General features: G+C 48.1%; 1 protein-coding gene across 2 annotated transcripts in view; it reads left to right on the top strand.

The window, feature by feature from the left end:
- LOC125712198 (glutamate receptor ionotropic, kainate 4-like) overlaps window positions 1-22,613 on the top strand; it is a 128,733-nt gene that overhangs the window by 93,642 nt on the left and 12,478 nt on the right. For both annotated transcript variants that reach the window (XM_048981987.1, XM_048981988.1), the window contains 6 exons: window positions 1,684-1,849; window positions 5,024-5,202; window positions 8,285-8,338; window positions 13,768-13,929; window positions 14,949-15,101; window positions 16,014-16,118. In XM_048981987.1, the coding sequence (XP_048837944.1) occupies window positions 1,684-1,849; window positions 5,024-5,202; window positions 8,285-8,338; window positions 13,768-13,929; window positions 14,949-15,101; window positions 16,014-16,118 (819 nt within the window). The remainder of the gene's footprint in view (window positions 1-1,683; window positions 1,850-5,023; window positions 5,203-8,284; window positions 8,339-13,767; window positions 13,930-14,948; window positions 15,102-16,013; window positions 16,119-22,613) is intronic.

Raw genomic sequence — 22,613 nt, 5'->3', positions numbered from 1 at the left:
TTATCCAACTGAATGGTGCAACTACACCATTTAGTTGTCTTCATGTAGCCAAGACTTTGTTGATCAGATATCTGGGATCAAAACAAACTGCCACCATTGCTTACTATGTACTTCTATAATGTTTCTGTAAGATTTCCAAACTGCATTTTGCAATGTCTATACTTTGATGTCAAATTACAAACTTCACATCGTAAATCTGACATATTCACAAAGTACACTAAGATTAAGTTAAATTGAGTTTAATGCCAAAACAAATATATAAGAAATAATTTATTTGCCATGAATTAAGTTTATGAATGAAATGTGTGACCATGCCCCCCCAGTCAGTGAATGCGTGTTCCCTACCCCTAGACCCCAGAGGGTTAAAGCAGTTTTATTTATTTGAGCAGCACACATCCTGGCATCTAACTTCCTAGGCACTTTTGTAGTTCCCGTGATTCCCAAACATTGTAAAACGTAAAAGAGGTGTCACATGCTGTTCAGAAAATTACTGACCAAGCAGCTCATGAACCTGACCAGTACCCAAGGCCATAGTGATTTGTCACACATATTTCTACTTGATATTAACGCCGTCATGGGGCAGGTCGCGCTCTTCAACATTCTGCAAAATACCCTGGAAGCATTTTATGAACTCCGCTGTGAAAAATGTATTACATACTGCTGGATTTGATTGATCATTGTGCGCAGGGTATCATGCTGCAAGTAAGCCCTTTATTCCGAGCGCGAATCCTAATAAGCAGAGAACTCAATCGTTAAATCTTTTAATAAGAGTGATGTTGTTCTGTGTCCTCTATGACATTTTATCATTTGTAAGCCATCTGTGGAACACGCTTGGACTTGATTGGTTGCCCCACAGGTGACACGCACATGCCCACTGGTCCTCTCGCCACGGTATTGGATTAGAAGGTGGCCTGTCAGAATTGGAACATTCTCCATCCATCTCAGTTCAGTGGAGAGCGGGGTGGGGGGATTGGGTACAGCTTAATGGGTGGGAATAGCACACAGGCAGAAGTCACAGAAAGTGACATGGAAGTGCAGGGTAGCTAACATCTGCAGGTGACAATGGGACAGATCATCTCTGGATTAACACTGGGAGAAATTCATCTGGACGTTCTTTCATGGTGCTGTACTGCCAAACAGCCAGGGCTGACCTAGGTGTGCCATTTCATTTATACCTGAAGGCCTCATTTTCACTTAAAGTGATGGTACGTTCGCTGGTCTCCGTGGCAACATCATGATACGCATCCTGGTGACACCGTATGCCCTAGGGAAGCTGATACATAAACACTGATTAATTCATCTGCCACATAGACCTAAGAGGGAAACACTGAACACATAAATGAGTGCTGAACACTAAACACAGACCTAAGAAGGAAACACTGGACACAGAAGTGAGTGCTGAGCACTAAACACAGGCATACCAGTGGAACACTGAACACAGACCTAAGAGCAAGCTGCCACACACAGATCTGACTGTGAAATAAGCGTTAAAAGTTCTTCCATCTTCCCTGAAGCTTTGAGGGTGTGTGAGGCGTGCGGAAAGCTCACAGCTCCCTGCACTGGGACGTCATGCTGAAAATGATTTCTGCTTACGGACTCCTCTAAGTCACATGGGACTGACTTGTTCACACTGCGTGAAGTGTTTGTTTTTTCCTGCTAGTGCCTGGTTCCCTCTGCCCACAGGTGCCCTACGTGAAGGTGGCCCCCGAGGACATGCTGAAGGTGCGCTTTCCCCGCTTCACCACTCTGGACATGCGGCCCACAAACACGGATGTCAGCTTGGCTGTGGCCGACCTCCTGGGCTTCTTCAACAGTTCCACGGCCTGCCTCGTCTGCGGCCGCGATGACTGTGAGTGCTGCAGCCTTTCTGGCTTCTCTCTGCTGATGCCATGACACACAAACACCCACACTTGTTTATACACACCCATGCCCCAGCCTTAAACACCCATCATCATACAGGGAAATGGTCACCATCATATATTGACATGCCTACCCCCATAGAGGGACACGCCCACCACCTTACAGCAACAGGTCGCTTATCATATAGGGACATGTTCATCACTATGCAGAGACACACCTATCACCATACAGGGACACGCCCATCACCCTACAGGGACACGCCCACCACCGTACAGGGACACACCCACCACTTTACAGTGACAGGCTCCTCATCATACAGGGACACGCCCATCACCATACAGGGACAAGCCCATCACTATACAGAGACACGCCCATCACCATACAGGGACACGCCCATCAAAATACAGGGACACGCCCACCACTTTACAGTGACAGGCTCCTCATCATACAGGGACATGCCCATCACTATACAGGTACACGCCCAACACCATACAGGGACACGCCCATCACTATACAGAGACATGCCCATCACCATACAGGGACACGCCCATCACCATACAGGGACACATCCATCACCATACAGGGACACACCCACTACTATACAGGAACAGACCTGAATCCATCCTGTACATGCCCATCACTATAAAGGGACCCGCCAATCACCATACAGCTGCCTGTCCATTCCCTGATGATAACCACTCATTATCATGCAGGGACACGCCCACACACTTGCTCATCCACTCCCTGATGATACCTGCTCATTATCATACAAGGACACGCCCACACATCCTTCTGCACACAGCCATCACCATTCATTGTCAATCTAGTTTTCATTACAATCCGAGTGTTACACTTGAGCGCTTTAACTGGGCCGCTGAGCCATGAGTCGAGGCGGCGTCGCTCATAAATGATCTCCTGTCCCATTATTTCCACGGTTCTGTTTTGGTGTTCGCTTAATTTGTGCGACTCTGAAGTGCATGTAAACAACCAGGAATTAGCGGAGACACAACAGGAGGATGAGGTCACCCCAATTACCCCCGTCTACGTCGCGGCCGTCCTATGTTTCCAATGTTTTGTTTACGCAGCATTGGTCCTGTTTTTTCTTGTACTCCTCCGGACAATAGAGCCATTGGCTTCAACAGCATGGAAGCCAGAGCTGTGAAGCCAAATATCTCATCCGTGTCCTACTTGCCCATCTGTCCCAGAAATGGGGAACCATAACAGGAAACTCTGAGCTTGTGGGGCTCAAAATCACATGGTTCGGTTTACCGAATAAATAAGGCTTTTCTCAGTAAACCTTTAGGAAAAAATGACTTTATATGTCCTGGAATAACCTTCAGGATACATTCTGGCAGATTAGCTTTAGATTAACCCCGCATTTACTCATGTCCTTAGAAAACCCCCTGCTGATACTCCTCGCCCCCCCCCCCCCCCCCCATACTGGACAGGGTTTGACTCGCCTCCATCCTCAGCTGGGAAGAGAGTGGGAGTCAGCATCCCCGGTAGGGATGTTCTCCAGGAAGTGATGCTGTTAAACCTGTAATTTAAGTGCAGCTCATATGTATGAAAATGTGCAGCTGTGTTCCTGAAAGTACTATCCATAAAGCCCTAGTTATCACTGAAAATCAGATGAATCATCGGCTTTATGACAGAAATTTCGAAAGGGACTCAAACCCACACCCTTCAGGTCACAGTTGTGGCAACACGCATCACCACCGCCAGCTGTGCAGCCCCGCCGTCTGGCGACCGCTTACAGTGGGTCTGTGCTGTCGCTGTGGATGTCACAGCTGCTTACCCAGAACCCATTGTGGGTCTCTGGGCACTGGGGGGAAGGGTACGCTGGGCTGGAGCCGCAGTTGTCAGGAAATGACAAGTTTGGTAACGGCTGGCCCGTGGTGGTGTGACCCCCATATGTTTTCACTGATGAGTCCCTCCAGTGCCGCAGTGGCTCAACTGAGCACCGTCTCTGTGAGAGCATGAGACTCTGTCCTGGAAAAAATCCCATTACCCTGCAAGTAAACAATGATAGATACAAAACAGTAGAACTTCAGTTATGAATACCAGCCTGTCTGCTCAGTCCCTGCACACATGGCATAAAGTTCTAAGGTAACCTGAGACCCAGCTCATTAGGCTGATACATCTTCATACTTGGAGAGGACTCCTGGGCTCCATCCATCCTCTGAGAGGCCACTGTGGGGCGGAGCCAGCTTGGGGGGAGGGTTTTCTCTCGCGAGCCCCAGCCCAGTGGCCTCATCAAGCGAAGCAATTAAAGCATCCTGACTTAGCACTTTCCCTCCTGCTCTGAAGTGTCCTCCATTACCTGCAATTAAAAATGATGAAGAAAGAAATAAATCTCCGTCCATCAGGCTCCAGGATGGTGGTGGATTGACAGGGCCTACTCAGGGGGATCCTCTCCCCTTCAGGAGTCTCGTTAGTGGTTTGATTCTGTTCGATTTCGACACAGACTTCACACTTCAGCTATATATGCATGGGAAAGCATTAGAAAAATAAAAACGATGATTTTTTTTCTGCAGTAAGCGGGAGATGGAGAACCATTGATCAAACATTATAGCTGTCAGCATACAGAAATTACAGAAATCTATATAGCATAGAACTTTATTTTTCCCTTCTTAATATACAAAAGTCCGGACCACAAAGTGTCCCCTCTTTATCTCAGATCCCAAACTGAGGGAAAGGGATGACCGTATCTGCCTCCTTTATTGACTGCTGGAGATAGAGTGAGTTACCTAACAGGGCTGTCTCTTGTGAATGGGAAATGGTGGACGGGGGGCACACTGGAGGTACATCGACGGCCAGCAGTGTCAAGACGTTACCCCATTCCCAAGACTGACTGTGTTAATTAACAGATTTTAGATAAAGAAAATGGGCATATTGGGGAAGGTTATTTGCTAATACTAGTTAATTAACATGTTCTGTTCTTTAAATTTTTTTATTATCTTCCATAATTACCTGAACTTGTGATTTTTTTTTCAATACTCTATCTGTGTTTATGAGACTTGAGACTGAGTAGAAGATTATGGTTGTCATGGTTGATCTTTAATATCTCACCTTCTTCATATACTGTAGATACCAGGATTTGTGCCTTTTGAACTTTCCCTTGATTTTCTTCTAACGTTCTAATGTTCTCCATCTTGACTCACAGGCCTGTTGAACCTGGAGAGGTTACTCCGCCATTTTCTCATCTCCAGAGAGACACTTTCAGTGCGCATGCTGGATGACAACGAGGACCCTACATCGCTCCTCAAGGAAATCCGTGACGATAAGACTGCCACCATCATCGTGGATGCCAATGCCACCATGTCCCACATCATCCTGGATAGGGTGAGCCCTCATGATGTCATCATGTCTCACATCATCTTTGAGAGAGTGAGCCCTCATGATGTCACCACGTCCGACATCATCCTGGAGAGGGTGAGCCCTCATGATGTCATCATGTCTCACATCATCTTTGAGAGGGTGAGCCCTCATGATGTCACCACGTCCGACATCATCCTGGAGAGGGTGAGCCCTCATGATGTCATCATGTCTCACATCATCTTTGAGAGGGTGAGCCCTCATGATGTCACCACGTCCGACATCATCCTGGACAGGGTGAGCCCTCATGATGTCATCATGTCTCTCATTATCTTGGAGAGGGTGAGCCCTCATCATGTCACCATGTCCCACATCATGCAGGAGAGTGTGAATTATCATGATGCCACCATGTCCACCTTGTTCAGGAGCACCAGGATCTGTGTTTTTGTGTGTGTAGCAAGAGGGTAAGCAGGCTTTCATTTCATAAAACTGAAAGTAATCAAAATGTGATTGAAATTACCACGCTGATTATTTAAAAATTTTATGTTTATTGAAGCTACATTATATTCCATTATTTTTAATGAAGGCCGACCACAAGTCACAAAAACACGCCATGTCGTTACTGTTCCACGCTGCTTGTTCCGTATTTTTTTTAACAGACTATTAGTCACACAACGCAGGTGTTTGAGAACCCTTGACCACTCAGATATTCTGTCTAGTCCATCCAAGTAACCATTTTCCTTTTTGAAAATCAAGAAATACGGCCTTTCCATAGCAGTCTTTAAAAAGCTTCTTTGTTGAACTGGATTCCTTGATAAAATAGGGGGAAAAAATCATGGTGGCAACAAGCTGTACTGGTTCGTTTCTTTTTCAAGACTACGGAAACTTTATGATTGCTGAACCTTTTAAGGGGCAAATCAAAGTTCGCCTTGCTGATGAATGCAAATAAAGGCATGAACTTATACGTATGTGTAGCAGCACGCTCGACGTTCAAGGCAGCAATAGGCCTGTGTGTCTGTTATGTGCACGCTTTAATGCGAGTTTTTATAGTACTGAAGGCTTCTGACGTACTGAGCCACCATTTACTTAGACGAGCGGAGGAGTCAAGCGTCTCATCGGCACCAGCGCATCTCACGGTTCCTTGAGTGCCAACAAAAGCTTACGTCAACAGAGCGGCCTAGCAGATAACAGGGATTGAAGGGAGCTCGTATTAAGGGCTGCGTGTGAGGGGAGTGAGGCGTGATGAGCAGTAACATACGGCCATGTCCTGATTAAGCAGGCAAAGGAAGGCTTGCTGAAATACCGCTGCTGCAAGGTATTCTGGGATATGACAGCAAGTGGCAGCATAGCTGATAAGCCTCCGGACACGAAAATCTCACCTGACAGCAGCTACAATATTCAGTGCCATTCTCTCATTGTGTCTTCTGTCAGTCTTTCTCGTGACCCTTTTTAGCAGCAGTCCTTTTCCCCTCGCGATTTTTCTGTGACTGATCCATCCCTTCTTCACATTGTTGATATGCAGAGCTGCTCATTGTAAAACCATCACACTTCCCCTTGTGGACTTCTCTGACACTGCACCTCCTCCCATTGGGTAGTCCACTGAAGCTCATGCTGCCAATGCCATAGCGCCCGAACGCTGACCCCACCCCCCTCCGGGATACTGTGAAAATGCCATAGGCACAATCAGGAGTATCATTAGGTGGAGATTATCAGCTGTCAGGTGAACCCCAACCAGCAAGGCCATCTGAGCAGCGTGATGCTAAATGACAACAACGAAGGTAGCATTAGCAGTAGCAAAAGCTGCCCCGCCTTGGGGGCGCGGCCTACCCTGGCAGGCTGCAGGAAGACGCCTGTGTAGGCAGGGAATCAGCTGGTCGCAAGCTCAGTCATTCACTTTAATTCCAGTTGCATATAACCTGCAGCTAAATGTCATCTGCACTGGGGTGCACATGCCCCATTAGCTGCTGCAGTAAATAAACAAGACTTAACTAAGCTGGATTGATGAAGTCATTTGGATACGATGTTTAAGACAGGAAAGTAAATGATGAGGCCGCTTAGAGAGATATTTATGCAAATTTGAGGGCTGATGTATGAAAATATGAATAATGTTGTAACGTTAAGTAGAAGGGCAAATAGGAGGCATTACCCCAGGGCAGAAGAGGGTTTAATTACCATGTAGCATAATATGACACAAACACATGTGTTAGTCCTCCTGTCTTCTTGTAACTGCTCACCCTACATCTATTGATCTTAAATGACATCCATGGTTTACAGGTTCTAGCTTTGCCATATGTTTCAATGGCAGTGGTGACCTCATGGTTAGGCAAGTGTACTTCTAAATGAAAGGTTCCTGGTTCAAGTCCCCAACCAGCAACTTACCAATGAGGTGCTCTGAGCAAGGTCCTGCCCCCACTCACTGCCCCCCAGCCACTAAATAATAGTTGCTGATTGCTATGGGTTAAACGCAGTGGATGCATTTCGTTGTTATGCACTGTATGCTGTGGTATGTCAACAATGATAATTAGTCACTTTCAGTTCTTGACGCTTAAACGTGCTGATTCATGACACCATTCGAGGCAGGAAAGGGTAAATGAGGCACTGCTAAGATACCGTTTCTGCAGTTGTGTATAAGTATCATACGAGCTGCTGCTGCCTAATTTTGTATGAGGGGAAAAATCAAAGCTTATGTGATTTAGGTGCCTTCATTTTGTGAAGATACTTGTAGCCCTGCACATCACCTGGGTGTAACAATCAGTGCGCCGCTCCTCGCTTTTTGGTGTGCCCCCCGCCCCCCCCGAAAGGAGATTTCCCCTGAGTGCTGTCTCACAGATGGCTTGATAGGACAGAAATTGATTTTCCTCTTTATGGAGTTTAGGCAGATCTTCAAGATTCCATGTTGACTACGACCAAAAGATGCTGCCTGCTCTGTCCATCGTGTGCTGTTCTCCTGTGCGGTATGAGTCTGCTGTTTGTGATGGTTCTGCAGCGCACCTTCAGGAGCTAGTTTGATCTTAGAGTGTGATTTCCTGTGACTCCAGGCAGGGACTGCCATTTGGAAGTGACCCCATGACCTCGTCATGTGACGCTTTTCATTCTCTGTCTCCTTCAGGCCTCACGACTCGGGATGCTCTCTGTGTACTACACCTACATCTTCACCTCGCTGGTAAGCACTCCTGCCTCGCCACTGCCTGACACATGCTAATGCTAATGGCGACCCATGCTAATATTAGGGTGATGCATAATAGGTCAGTACCAAGTACCTGAGTGCTTAAAGAAAAGTGGGGTGGTTCTTGGGATACCTCCCCTTTCCTGGGCTAGTGGTTTATCCCTGAGTAACATAAAATGGATTCTTAATACATAAATAAACATTTACAGCATTTTCTAAAATTGCTCAATGAAGAGGACACTAAAAATAACTGAAATAAACAATTGTGACGCTTCTCGAAATTGCTCAGTCATTCAGATTACACGGGGCGGGTGGTCTGTGCTTTGTGCAATTATTCAAATGTGATAAAGCAATAGCAGTATTTCCAGGAAAAGCATGAGGTGGTCAAATACAGGCCTTCCGAATAAGCCACGGTGTGTGTGTGTGTATGTGTGTGTATGTGTGTGTGTGTGTGTGCGTGCACATGTGTGTGTGGCGATTATAACAGCGGAAGGCCCCACCTCAGCCATGCAGTGTCACATTATCCTCACCCCCTGCGCCAGCAATACTCCCTGCAAATAAGAATCGACTGCGCACTGCAGGTCACGTCCAACATCACTATGTTGTTTTCATCATTCCATTACCAGCAATTCGGCTGCCGAGGTGTTTTTTTTTTTTTTTAAAGATCCAGTACAAGCTGTTCGTAAGAACAGAAGAAGCAAGCGTTACACGGAAAAGCATTGGGGCAGGTTCATCGCCCCCCGCGTGGCGATGTGCGTGCTTTGCTTGGACCATGGCCTTTGTAATTCACGTGGATGCCACACGCCAACACACGCCCCAGGACACGCCTGAACCTGCTTCCAAACCATCATTATCCTCAGACAGGGAGAGACTTTAAAACTCAATAGACTGTGCGGAATTAATTTTATAGGGCTGAGCAAATTCCGTTTGTTTCTGAGCTTCAGCGTCTCGTGGCGTGTACCCTTCCTGTGAGCGCACACTTTTATCTGCGACAGCCCGGTGTTGACACACACTGTCACTTTAAAGCAGGCATGATGTTCATCACACGCCACACCGCCCCCCTGTTGGTGCGTCAACTGCCTGAGCTTATTTTTCACCACCTTCGGATTTATCTAGATCGTCCCGGACAGGCAGAAAATTTGCCAGTGTGTGTTTTAAAGCTTTAAGGGGATTATCATCTCGGATGAGTTATTTAACATGACATGATGACAAAACGCAGTTCGTGATACGAGAATTCGGAGAGATAGCAGAGGTTTGAGCCTCAAAAATTTGCGTTTTCTTTTTTTTTTTTACCTAGAGAGTGAATATTTACCTAGAGGAACTGGAACCAGTAAGGGGATTGAAAAGAATCGGATCCTAAGGTTTTACACAGCTTCTCAAAAGCTCTGTAATGGTCACCCTCCTTGTCTTCGTCATTGTGGAGAGTCTGTCTTCCCTCCCAAATTTCCCAGCAGTCCTCTCTGGGGAGATAGGAATATTTCACTGCTGGCTTCCATGGGCTCCTTGCGTTTAAACCACCGGCTGCAATTTAATCGTAGGGGCCAACTAATTAGCAATCAGCCAAAGTCCTGCGGCTCAGAAGTATCAGCTGGGAGATTCTCTGACCTTTATTGCAGTCTGAGGTCTGGCTTTTAAAAATAAACAGCTGTCACACACCTTCACATGCTGCAGAAGTGGCTCGCTTGCTACTGTCTAAATGTACTGAACCGACTGTGCGGCTTTCGTCCCGTCGTTACAGGAGTTCAGAGACAATTGTTCATTTTTTTTTTCATTTTTAGGAAATGTAGAAAAAAAAAATATTTTTAACGTAAAGTTGCACTAGTTTGCTAGGTATCGGGGCTCGTTGGGGGACTCGAAGGAAGATTACTGCATCCCATCAAACAACTGACCTCAATCAACAGTTGTACCTGGACTCCCTTATTTCTGCTTGATATCGCACGCTAAGTTGTACTGGTATTCGGGGAGCCCCCTGCCTCCTGCCCTGTGCTGCCTGGGCCAATTTCCAGGCTCTCCCTTGCCCTCTACTGGATAGGTCTTTGGAAGATGGATGGACGTATGGATGGATGGATGATTTGTGAGGAGCAGTTCAGGCTTGCTGTCCTTCACAGGAGACTGAGCCAGCTGATCCCCCTGGTTCAGGTTTGCTTGGCACACCTGTTCCCTCCTGTGACATTGATTTATATGGGTTTAGCAGTTCAGCTGCTAACCCAGCCCAGCTCCCCAAGGCCCCCCGATGCCAGTCTCAGCATTACGCTTCCCAGGCTGCTCACCTTGCAGTGTTTTACTTTATATGCACGTCACCTTTCTTTGGAGACCCTCCTCTGCATTTGATACTAGGAGCTTCTGTTCTTTTCTTCCTGCTGGTGTCTTTTTGGGGTTTGTCTTACCTACCTTGATAAGAATTTAATTCCCCAGCAGTTTCAGGTACTCAGGACACCAGGGTCAGGACACCCTTTGGTTTCTTCCCCAGCATCTCACCCTTGCCGTACATTTGAACCAGCAGCCATTATTGTTGAAGTCTGCATCCCTAACTCTCATGCTCTCTTCTGCCCCTAGAGGATGGAAGGGGTATGGCTTCAGTTTGCGGAGCCTCTTAGTTCAAAAGGAGTCATCCATCTTTTCTGCAGGCTGCGTAGATTTACGCTTTTGTGTGGCAAATTAAACGCAGCGAATGTGGTAAAATAAGAGTGTGAACATGATTAAGAGGCTGTTGGGAAAATTACCAGTATGAACTTTAACAAAAGGCCCCCTGAGAATTATTGGTATAAACGTTATTAATGGACACATGATAAAATTACGAGCATGAACTTTAATGAAAGACACGGTGAAAGAGCAGCATAAACTTTACTGCACTGTAACACAGTAAAAGATTCATATGAGTGCGTTGAAGGTACACAGGCTCTTCTTGCCTGTCTTGGTCGGTACGGCCAGCTGGTATCTCGGTCCTGATAGATAAGCGAGGCCTTCACATTGGCTGGACCAGGGAGCCTCCGCACTCTTTGTAACTTAAAGATCTGCAGAGATAGCCTCTGGAAAGGAGTAAGCTCTCTCCACGTCCTGGAAAACTCGGCGACAGATTGCCAGCAGGGAGTGTCTGCGCAACAGCCGAATTAGCGTGGCAATCGATGCAAATGTGAAACGAATGACGCTTCACGCTTATTTGGTTTAAAATGGGAGCATGCTGAGCCAGCTTACTTTAGCGTGCATCCTGGAGGCTTGGCATGAATTATGCCACGTCGTGCGTGCAGTAATTAAATCTGTTTTCAGGCTTGATATGCATCCGATAGATAAGCCCACACTCTCGGTTTTTGCATTTCCTCATCGCCCAAGAGGGACTTTCACTTCACTCTGCGTCTCACTTGCAAATAAACGAGCGTGGACTCCTGAGAGTCACCGCTGAGCTGGAGTGATGGTCTGAGGATCAAAGCAGGGAGAGAGGGAGAACAAGCAGGGATTGACTCAGGGACACCCCCTGGATGGGGATTGATGCAGTGGGATTGATATGATGGGATTGATATTGTGGGATTGATGCAGTGGGATTGATACGATATGATTTATGTGGTGGGATTGATGTGATGGGATTGATATTGTGGGATTGATGTGGTGGGATTGATACAGCAATGCAGCCTTGGGAGGCTGTTCGGTAAACTGTGTCCTACTTAGCAGGAATTGATACTGCAAAACAACATGTGGGGTTATTAGAGGGTCACGACCTGCTTAGCTGGGATTTCTACATCATTACGGACTGGGGGAGGCTGTGAGAGGGCTTATAACTTATAACTTATAACAGGATTTATATCTGATGTCTGTATCTAGAGCTTTTATTATGATGTCTGAGTCTGATGCTGTGCTTTGTAAACTGGCAGTTTTCACATCCCAGTTTGTATCTGGTTCCAGGGTTTCCTGCCAGTTTGTAACTGCACTTCGATTCCTTCGTCTTCTGATAAGTTCGGTGCATATTTCGGGCTCCGGTTTCGGGCTGCGTTCGCTTACAGTTTGGCCAGCTGTCACCACAGGTCCAGGCCAAGACGGAATATGAGATTTTGGGACAGATAGTGGCACTCTAACATCAAATGATCTGGCTTGATAAAACCCCACAGATTGTTTCGGGTGGTTGGGTTTCTCATACGCCTGTCTGGCTTTCATGTCCCGCAACGGATGCGGTTTGGTGTCTGAAAGCTCGGCGGAGGCCTTGCTGTGTTCACAGAGCTTCCTGCTCGATGGAGTGTAGGCTGGATGGGGAGGCTTGCAGCAAGAGCATTCAAGGGCAGATCTACATTCACTGCCTGTCTTAAGTACTGCACTTAGAGTGAGAGTTTCTAGTGTATGACTGGAGTAATAGTTCAAAACTGGAAAGTATGAATGAAGTATTTTTTGGACCCTGAAGGCATGACTGGAGTACCACCATTAGCATGGATTACTTGAATCCACAGTCAGAAATGTCAAAATGTAAGCGACAGGGTGATAAATGCAGTGACTCTGAATCAGCTGTGAGTGGGAGCTGCTGGCATTCTGAGCATGTGTGTGCGTGGCATTCCTGCTGCCCGGGGAGCCGACTGTGCGTGGTGCACGCTGGGGGCGTGTGTCCGTGCCGGCAGGCACCCAGGGCAGCGTGTTTCTCCAGGGAACTCATTACAGGTTCCCGGATGCGGAGATGTGCGCCATGAGGCTGTCGGTGCGTCCGGGGAGGCCGGTGACCTCTGAGACAATGTCAGAGGACAACAGAATCTCTAATTAAATACAAACACACATAAAGTCGGGCTCGTCTCAGTGTCGGAGAGGGGCGGGGGGTAGAAGCAGAGGGGTGTGGAACACAAGCAGTGGGGCTAGCTATTAATAATAATAATCGATACTTCATTGATCCCCGTAGGGAAATTGTCTTTATGCCTCCCACAACTTGCTCTTTTTTGTATAGGAAGTTGTATGTGAAGGGCTGCCACCCGTAGCAGCGCCCAGGGAGCTGGGGGTTAAGGGCCTTGCTCAAGGACCCGCAGTCTGAGGCTGGGTTTGAACCTATGACCTTCTGATTACAGGCACACAGGCTTAGCCCACAGAGCCACACGCTGCCCCCGTGGACTGGATTAAGTGTGTGATAATAATAGTAGTTAATAACGGGACGGGGGGGAGACCCTGCTTTGCCTTGCCCTGTTTCCCTGCTCCTGGTCTCACGGTTACCATGTCAACACTGCACTCAGATCCAGCATAATAGCATGGTGGACCCGGGGGGGAGTGCGTAACGTGTGTGTGGGGTCAGGGGGGGATTCCCTAACTGTTTATGCAAACGAAATGGTAGGCAGCTGTGTGTATCCGTTTGCATAAAACACGTACATTATATGCAACTTAGTTACTCAGCTTTTCAATACTGCTCCAGTCTGTACTGATTTCCGTACCAGAGCGATTGTTGGCTGATGTCATCCCCCTCCCAGGAGTTCTCTCTGCTGCGATTGGACGAGGTGGCAGACCAGCACGTCACCATCGTGGGCTTCTCCGTGTTCAACCGCTCGCACCCGCGCTTCCAGGACTTCCTCGTTAGCCTGCACCGCTCTTGGCAGGAGAACTGCGACCACGCCCCTTTCGCCGGGGTGCCGGTGAGGAGGGGGTGGGGATGTTTTAGGTCTTGGTTTGTCAGTGGATTCTGAGAGATGGTGTTGGTTTCATGGTGGATTTGGGGGCATTTATGGCACCAGCTGGGCATCGGGACCCTGGTCAGGTGACCCATGCCTACATATGGCTGATGATTCTGCTGTTGGGCGCTGATGAGCAAACCTGGGGCTGCTGGGAAGGGTAGGGGGGTGGGGGGGCATGTAAGCAGTGTTATGCTGAGTACGTCAGATCCAGCAGGCGATGGGCTCAGACTGGGGGGGTTGTCCATCCTCTCTTCACACACACACACACACACACACACACACACACACACACACATGGACACTCCCCCCTGACGAGCAGTAGGGCACAGAGCAATTTCTCCGAACATAAGCTATAAATGAGCCCCCATTTTCCCGTTATGCTGAACAAACTCACTCTGCCCCTTGCAAAACGAGCCCCTCGCCTCACATTGGGAAGCGCAGCCTGAGTGTGCTGTGTAATCGAGACCCCCCCTTTCTAAACACCTACCTCCCCATCCACTGAGGCTGCACCTTGCTGCAGTAATACCCTAAGCCTGGTGGTGAGTGTCTGTGTGTGTGTGTGTGTGTGTGTGTCTGCATGTGCATGTCCGTGCGTGTCGGTGTGTGTGCGTGTCTGTGTGGCTGTGTGTGTCAGTGTGTGTGTGTGTGCGTGCCAGTGTGTGAGTGTCTGTGTGTGTGTGTGTGTCTGCATGTGCATGTCTGTGCGTGTCGGTGTGTGTGTGTGCGCGTGTCTTTGCGCATATGTGTGTGCATGTCTGTATCTGTGTGTGCTTCTGTGTCTGTGTGGCTGTGTGTGTCAGTGTGTGAGTGTCTGTGTGTGTGTGAGTGTCTGTGTGTGTGTGTGTGAGTGTCTGTGTGTGTGTGAGTGTCTGTGTGTGTGTGTGTGTGTGTGTGTGTGTGTGTGTGTGTGTGTGTGTGTGTGTGTGTGTGTGTGTTTCACGGTTGTTTCAGCGCCATGTGTGCTGTGCTGCTTCCCCCAGCTGTCCTCTGCGCTCCTCTTCGATGCAGTGCATGCGGTGGCAGCGGCCGTGCAGGAACTGAACCGCAGCCAGAGCGTTGGAGCTACACCTCTGTCCTGCAAGTCGCCCCGCATCTGGGAGCACGGCACCAGCCTGATGAACTACCTGCGCATGGTGAGCCGCCACAGAGCCGCTTACCGCAGGCGCCAGCATCTACCCGTCTGGCCCTGAGGCGCCACTGTGCCCCCCTTCCCAATTTGACTTTGCTGTGCTACCCCCCCTCCACCTCCAGGGACCCGGTTTTCAATCTTCATCCGTAGAACTTGGCATGATCCCGGCGACAGCAAATTTATTTATGTCCCCATAACACAGCAAAGGGGGAAAAAGTATGAATTGAAAACGGCCCCCGATTTCTGAGGAGAAGATTAAATACGGTTTGTGCGTGAGATGTTGGCGGGTAATAGCCTGCGGGAAGCTAGGCTGCTGGATCTCAGGAGGGCTCTGATGTTGTACCCTTGCAAAACCTACTTAACACAAATTGCTCCTGTAAAATATCCAGATGTGTGAATCACTGGACAGAATCATGAGGCACTTTGGATAAAAATATGAAGTAGCGAGGAGTTATAATACCTATTAAGAATAAAACTGCAACTCACAGCTCGGTAGTAAGAATCATTCAGAGACTTTCACTATTACTGTAACGGAGATGAATGTTAGCAATAAGACTGGCATATTGATCCTTATCTAATTAATGGCTAATAAATGACTTGGCCTCAGTTTCGCTCCAGATTGCCAGGTAAATGAAAGGATGCCTCATTATCTGACTGGTCAAGGTCCAGGGCTGGTGGCCGTATTGGTTCAAACTGATCCACTCTTATGCACTGCAGTTTAGCTGTGAGTCTTGGTTGAGTTTGTTGTGTGCAAGTATGTATGCGCATGTACACTTTTGGTTTCTGTTTTTGCACATGTGTGTGTGTAGGTGTATGTGTGTGTGTGTGTGTTTGTGTGTGTGTGTGTGTGTTTGTGTGTGTGTGTGTGCTCTAACTGGATCAGAAGGACCGACTGTTTGTCTTTCCTCTTGGACAGGTAGAATTGGAAGGTCTAACTGGCCACATCGAGTTCAACAGCAGGGGGCAGCGGTCCAATTACGCCCTCCGCATCATGCAGAGCAGCAAGGAAGGGCTAAGGCAGGTAAAGTGCTGTGATCACACACACACACACACACACACACACACACACCGGACAGCTCCGGAACATGTCATGAGACCCCCCTTGCCTTCTTCTCTGAGGGGGCATTAAAGACCATTAATAAATACTAATCAATGTCCCACAGGGGTAAGTTTAGAGTGGAGGCAGTGTGTGGCTTAGCAAATCCGGACATGGTGCCTGTGATCAGAAGGTTGCTGGTTCAAATCCCCATGTTAGGGGAGTGGATTTGCTGTTGGGTCCTTCAGCATGGCCTTTGACCTCCAGTTGCTCCAGTGACTGCCTCACCCTGCTCTCCAAATAGATAACAGCATCAATGTAAACACACATGGGGTGGGCCTGATAAAGTGTGGTGGAGGGAGCCCTTTACCTGCCCATTGGCTTCAGTCCTCCTTTGAATGGCATCACACAGATCCTGACCTGCCTGTATTGGGATTCCGGCCCCACTTGCTTTTATTTCTCCCTGAAAAGCTTCTCAGTCTTTAGGGCTGAAGATGGGAATCTCCTTCGCACTCTGTGTTCAGACCTTCTCAGAAAAGTTCAGTGATGTTTATATCTGCTGGTTAAGGAGGTCGTGGATGGTGTCTGTCTATGTTGTGGTCTTGATGGCAGCACTGCTGCATTCATTTAGCAGTCTGCACGGGAACTGTATCATGCTGGAATATGGGGAGGGGGTATTTTACCAGTGTGGAGAAACTCTGGTGCACCGCGATGAGCTCCAGCCCAGCTCCAGGTGTTCCCCTGGAGACCACACTCTAGGGGTCCAGCATCCCCCACTTGACAGCCTGCCACTCCTCCCTTGTAGGGTACAGACCTGCAGGAGAGCTCCGCGCAGCTGTGCTCTGCTGACACCGGGCCGCCATACTAACCGACCCGATGGGGGCTGTAAATCCACAGGAGTGAAGCGTAAAGCTTTACTCGTTAATGCGGATGCCGTAATGAGGTGCCGCAGCCTCTGATGGGACCAGGACGCAGATGGCACCAATACCGGGATTAAGCTGTAAAAGCAAAGCACCTTTACATGTATATTCATTGGCTGATTAGCGCTCCAAGGAAGCAACTCTCCCCCGAAGGCTCGTCTCACCACGTGTCTCTGATTTACGCTCTTTGGAACACACCAGGCCAGGGGTGACACTAAATCAGTGTTTCTCAGCCCGGTCCTCAAGAACCCGCACATGGCCCACGTTTTTGCTCCCCGCCAGCTCCTCCCTTACACACGGGTTCAGAAACACTGGGCTAGATCGTGGCGAACAGCATCTCATTCTTAGGTATGAATATGTTGTTAACCATGGCGCCCTCTGCTGGCTTCTCTCCCAGCCCAGCGCTTGTGTTCTGTCTTTCGGACTGACTCCTTTTCAGATTGAGTGAGGAAATGGGGTTGGGGGGGAGTGCTCTTTAGCTAGACTTAGTACTGGGTGCCTCCTGGCATACGATTTACTAATTAAGTTCATTAGTGGAGGGGGTTAATCAGGGTCCTCAATTAAAGCATCGACAACTAGATCTCAATGATGGAGCTGTTAGACGGAAAGGCTAAGTGTTTTTGTGCATGTGTGTGTGCGCAAGCACGTGTGTATGTGGTGTGTGTGTGTGTCAGAGAGCAGACGGCCTCCACGAGGCTCATGTTTGCTGAGTCTGACAGGAGGCACTTAGCACAGGCCACCTGAGTGCCGCCCGGCCAGTAGAGGGCACTGTTTCCCAGGAACTGTGCATCTCTGTCAATTAGCCTTCAGGCAGAGTGAAGACACCTGCAGGAAGTTTGAGACGAGGACACAAAACTAAATTATTATTTTTTTAAACTGAGCACCTTGTAAAGGCTCGTCTTCCCCAGGGGGCTGTACCTGTGCAGTCAGAGAGTATGTATGGTGTCATGGAGCCCACTGAAGAAGGACTGACCTTCCTGTAGTATTTGCATTGACTCCGAGGAGGCATGGCGAAATGGATTATGGGTAACAGAGAGATAGGTCAGAGTGCAATTATAAGGAGGCGGGCTACAGTGCAGTCTTCAATTACCATCCCTTCACCAAGTGAGCATCCTCCAACTGCTGGAGATCTGGGTATTTTTAGGTGTTTAATCCTCAGTACTGATCCAGGGAAGGGCTTTAAGCTCCATTCCGGACATGTTCTGATCCAAAAAGAAAATGTGCCTGGAGAAAACTAATGAAATCTACACAGGAAATTGGAACCCCTGTTTTCATCTGCTCTCGTAATGCCGTTAAATGTTTGTTATGCTGTTTACTGTGGTATGATATTCGGGTGGGGGGGGGGGGCTTCCCTGTGTGTCCCCCTTTGCTCTGCTTTCCAATCACAAACCAGGCCCCCAGTTCCCTCTGATCCCGTCCAATCAGCACCTCCCAGGCACGGTGGTCGGTGGTCGTCATGGCGAGCCGAAGCCGCCAGCAGAGGCAAAACAGTGGACATGGCGATTTCGCGACGGTGCTCCCGCGCACGACCCATTTCTGAGGCGTAAATTGAAATTCGCATCACATTTCAGGGAACGGCTGCTTGTTTGCCCTCGTGTCATGTGACAGCAGCCTGCGGGAGCGGTGGGAGGAGCCCCCCCGATCGAGACCCCCAGCGATTCGGCTGTCTCTCATGGGACAGCACTGCCGGCGCCGTGGTAGTGGCACGGTTAAAGTAACTGCAGTTAACTGGCTTTAATTCGCCAACTCAGAACCTTCGAGGGAGCTGCTTTTGGACCTTTGAACCCGAACTCTTACAGTGACGTAACGCTGACTCTTTCAGTGATGTGACACCAAGGCCGCTTAGACGGAGAAGCTGGAGCCGCGTGATCCACATCAGGCAGGGGGAAGTGCTTGCCAATTAAATGATGGTATCTTGATGACGAGGGCATCATTTCAAGCCAGAACCCTAAGACAAGGTGTCCAGCCGCTCGGCGTAATCACTGTAATGCCTCTCCGCCAGCAGCGGGGCTCCGGTGTCAGAATCTGCCGGAGGTAATCCTTCAAGCTCCGCTTCACTGACCCCCCCAACCTCCCCCATTGATTTTACAGCCCTTTTCACAGCAAACGCCTCTCGGCACCACTTCCCGGTCAGGGAGTCTGGGCCGCGAGCTACACAGTCTGCGGCCTTTAACAAGAGGCAGCCTCTGATCGATAACAATGTTTTTTTTTACACTCTCACACATCACACAGCTTGTTTTGGTGTTTTGCCCACAGACCTGCAAATAATTTTGCCCCTTTGCTAATGGGGGCTTTTTGGGCGCCCGGGTGTGAGGCCTACCTCACCCCACCTCAGCAGGAATGTGGCAAGCAGGATTCTCAAGGTCAAACTGAAAAGGGAATATCTTCCATGGACCCATCTGTTAAAAAAAAGAAGTGTTTAATTCATGGTATCAGTTTCTTCAAATTAAGCGTAATAATTTTAATGAACATGTTATGGTTGCAGTTTCATCCATTACTTATGCTGGTGATGCTCCTTTTAAGGAATTAAGCTGCAGACGCTGGCTTATGGTACACTGGGGAAGGTTCCGGAAAATACTGGAACAGCTTGCGGTGTATGGCTGGATTGTGGGGTCAGTGAGGAAGGACAACTGTGTGAGGATGATGCTACTGTGTGTGTGTGTGCTGGGGGGGGGGGTTCGGACTACATCAGGTGTGTTTGTATGTGTGTGTATTTTTTTTGGGGGGGGTGTATTTTACACAATGTGGTTACTTTTTATACTATATGAACAAAAGTATTGGGACACCAGGCCATTACACTCACAGGAACTTCTATGACATCCCATTCTAATCTATAGGCATCAGTATGGAGTTGGTCCCCCCTGTGAAGCTATAACAGCTGCCACTATTCTGGGAAGGTTTTTCCACAAGATTCTGGAGTGAGTCTGTGGGAGTTTTTGCCCGTTTAGCCAGAAGAGCATTTGTGAGGTCAGGCACTGATGTCGGACGTGAAGGCCTGGCTCACAATCTCCGTTCTAGTTCATCTCAAAGGTGAATCTGCTCCCTGCTGGAACAGATGGGGCTCTTCCCCAACCTGTTTCCACAAAGGTATAAGCATAGAATTGTCCAAAATGCCTTAGTATGTAGACACATTAAGCTCCCTAATCCACAAAGGGTTGTTTTCCGGGGCTGGGCTTGGCCCCTTAGCCCCAATGAAGAGAATTTGTAATGATTAGCTTAGCTTTTGTGGGACAATGTGCCAGATACCGCAGGCAATGTGCTCAAACTTTGCTGTCAACTCGGGGACATTTTTCAGGTCTCCACAATATAAACCTTAATTTTGTGAAAAGCTGTCAGTGCAATCAAAAAACTAAAAACACCAAATGTCTTGTATTTTGTTTGGTTACTTATGTTTAGGGACAGGGCTGAGTAGGGGTTATGATTATGGTTAGGGTTAGGGTTAGGGTTATGCCCATAGAAATGAATGGAAAGTTGCAACAATGATCGGAATATATGAACTCTGTGTGTGTGTGAGAGAGAGAGAGAGAGAGAGAGAGAGAGAGAGCGAGAGAGAGAGAGAGAGAGAGGGTATACCTATCCTTATGGGAACACAATGTCCCCATAACATGATAAATATCCGTTTTTTTCCCTTATGGGGACCGGTTTCCTGGTCCCCATAAGGGAAAACTCTATTTTATAAAAATCAGTGACTGCTATGAAAAAGTTAAAAATGCAAAAACTCTTGTATTTTGCTTGGTTACTTATGGTTATGGTTAGGGCAGGGTGGGGGTTATGGTTGTCATAGTTAGCGTTAGCATTTTTCCCATAGAAGTGAATGAGCAGGCCCCATAGGGATAGGTATACCCTACACGTGCGTGTGTGTGTGTGTGTGTGTGTGTGTGTGTGTGTGTGTGTGTGTGTGTGTGTGTAAGCAGTCAGCAGTCTCCTGTAAGAAGGTTCATTCCTTTCTCAGAGATCCTCTGAGTCTCCACACTCCCCAACCCCCACTGTCCCAGCTGTTACTTCTATCCCTCTTCTATCCCTAGAAACAGGCATGGCTGCCCAGAATGAGCCTGTCATTGCAGTCTGATTCAGTCCTTAATGTCCCCCCCCCCCCCGGCAGGCACAGCTTCAAGTTAACTTTGGTGTTTTAACCTGTTACGGCAGGGTGGTCATAGCCACGGGGGGGCTCCACGGCAAATGGAAAGCGGGGTGTTGGAGGGTGTTTATATCAGAAACCTGCTTTGTTCCCCAGGCAAAACACAAGTTTATTCCCATACAAAATGGAAATGTGTAATTAATCAGGTATGTAGTGATCCCCATTCCAACCGCAGACAAGCAATACTAATCAAAATACAGTACAGGGCCTCATTTGAAACTGTGTGTTGTTTTAAATCAGCTCTGCCGGATTGGTGTTTGATGAAGAATTAAACTGTGGTACCTCTCTGAGCATCAGAGAAGGAATTATTCTCTGTGGTGTTTTAAATGAAATTTTCTCTTTGAGATTTGACTAAAGAAATGTTTTATTCAGTTCTGAGTGGCCACTGAACCCTGGAACGGTGTGTGATTGACAGCCATTGTGTCTGTACGTGCAGGTGTGTGTGTGCAAGTGTATATACTGCATGGACTAAAGTACTGGGACACCTGACCATTACACCCACTGGTATTTTATGACATCCCACATTAAATCCATAGGCATCAATTTGGAGTTGGTCCCCCTCCCCCCTTTGCAGCTATAATAACTGCCATTCATCTGGGAATGCTTTCCATAAGATTTTGGAATGTCTATGAAAATTTTGCCCATTCATCCAGAGGAGCATTTTCGAAGTTAGATACAGATGTTGGACATGAAGGCCTGGTCAGTGATCTCTGTTGTAGGTCATCCCAATGGTGGTCGGTGGGGTTGAGGTCAGGGCTCTGTGCAGGCCAGTCAAGTTCTTCCACACCAAACACACCAATCAACCCCTGAAAAACAACCCCACACCATAATCCCCCCTTTACCAAATTTTACACTAGGCACAATGCAGTCAGGCAAGTACCGTTCTCCTGACAACCGCCAAACCCAGACTCGTCCATCAGATTGTCAGACAGAGAAGTGTGATTCGTCACTTTAGAGGACACGTCTCCACTTCTCTAGATCCCAGTGGTGGCGTGCTTTACACCACTGCATCCGGCGCTTTGCATTGCACTTGGTGATGTAAGGATTGGACGCAGCTGCTCGGCCATGGAAACCCATTCCATGAAGTTCTCTATGCACTATGTTCTTGAGTTTATCTGAAGGTCACACAAAGTCTGGAGGTCTGTAGCTGTTGACTCTGCAGACAGTTGGTGACTTCTGCACACTGTGCACCTCAGCATGCGTTGTCCCCGCTCTGTGATCTTACTGGCCTACGACTTTGTGACCGAGTTGCTGTTGTTCCCAATTGCTTCCAATTTGTTATAATGCCACTAACAGTTGACTGTGGAATATTTAGTAGCGAGGAAATTTCAGAAATGGACTTAATGCTCAGATGACATCCTATCACGGTACCACGCTTGTGATTGGATCACCTTGATTTGCAGGGGTGTCCCAATACTTTTG

Source organism: Brienomyrus brachyistius, chromosome 17 (genome assembly GCF_023856365.1).
Source record: "Brienomyrus brachyistius isolate T26 chromosome 17, BBRACH_0.4, whole genome shotgun sequence".
Taxonomy (NCBI): domain Eukaryota; kingdom Metazoa; phylum Chordata; class Actinopteri; order Osteoglossiformes; family Mormyridae; genus Brienomyrus; species Brienomyrus brachyistius.
The sequence above is the reverse complement of the archived record's forward strand: the minus strand, read 5'-3'. Positions and strand labels throughout refer to the sequence as shown.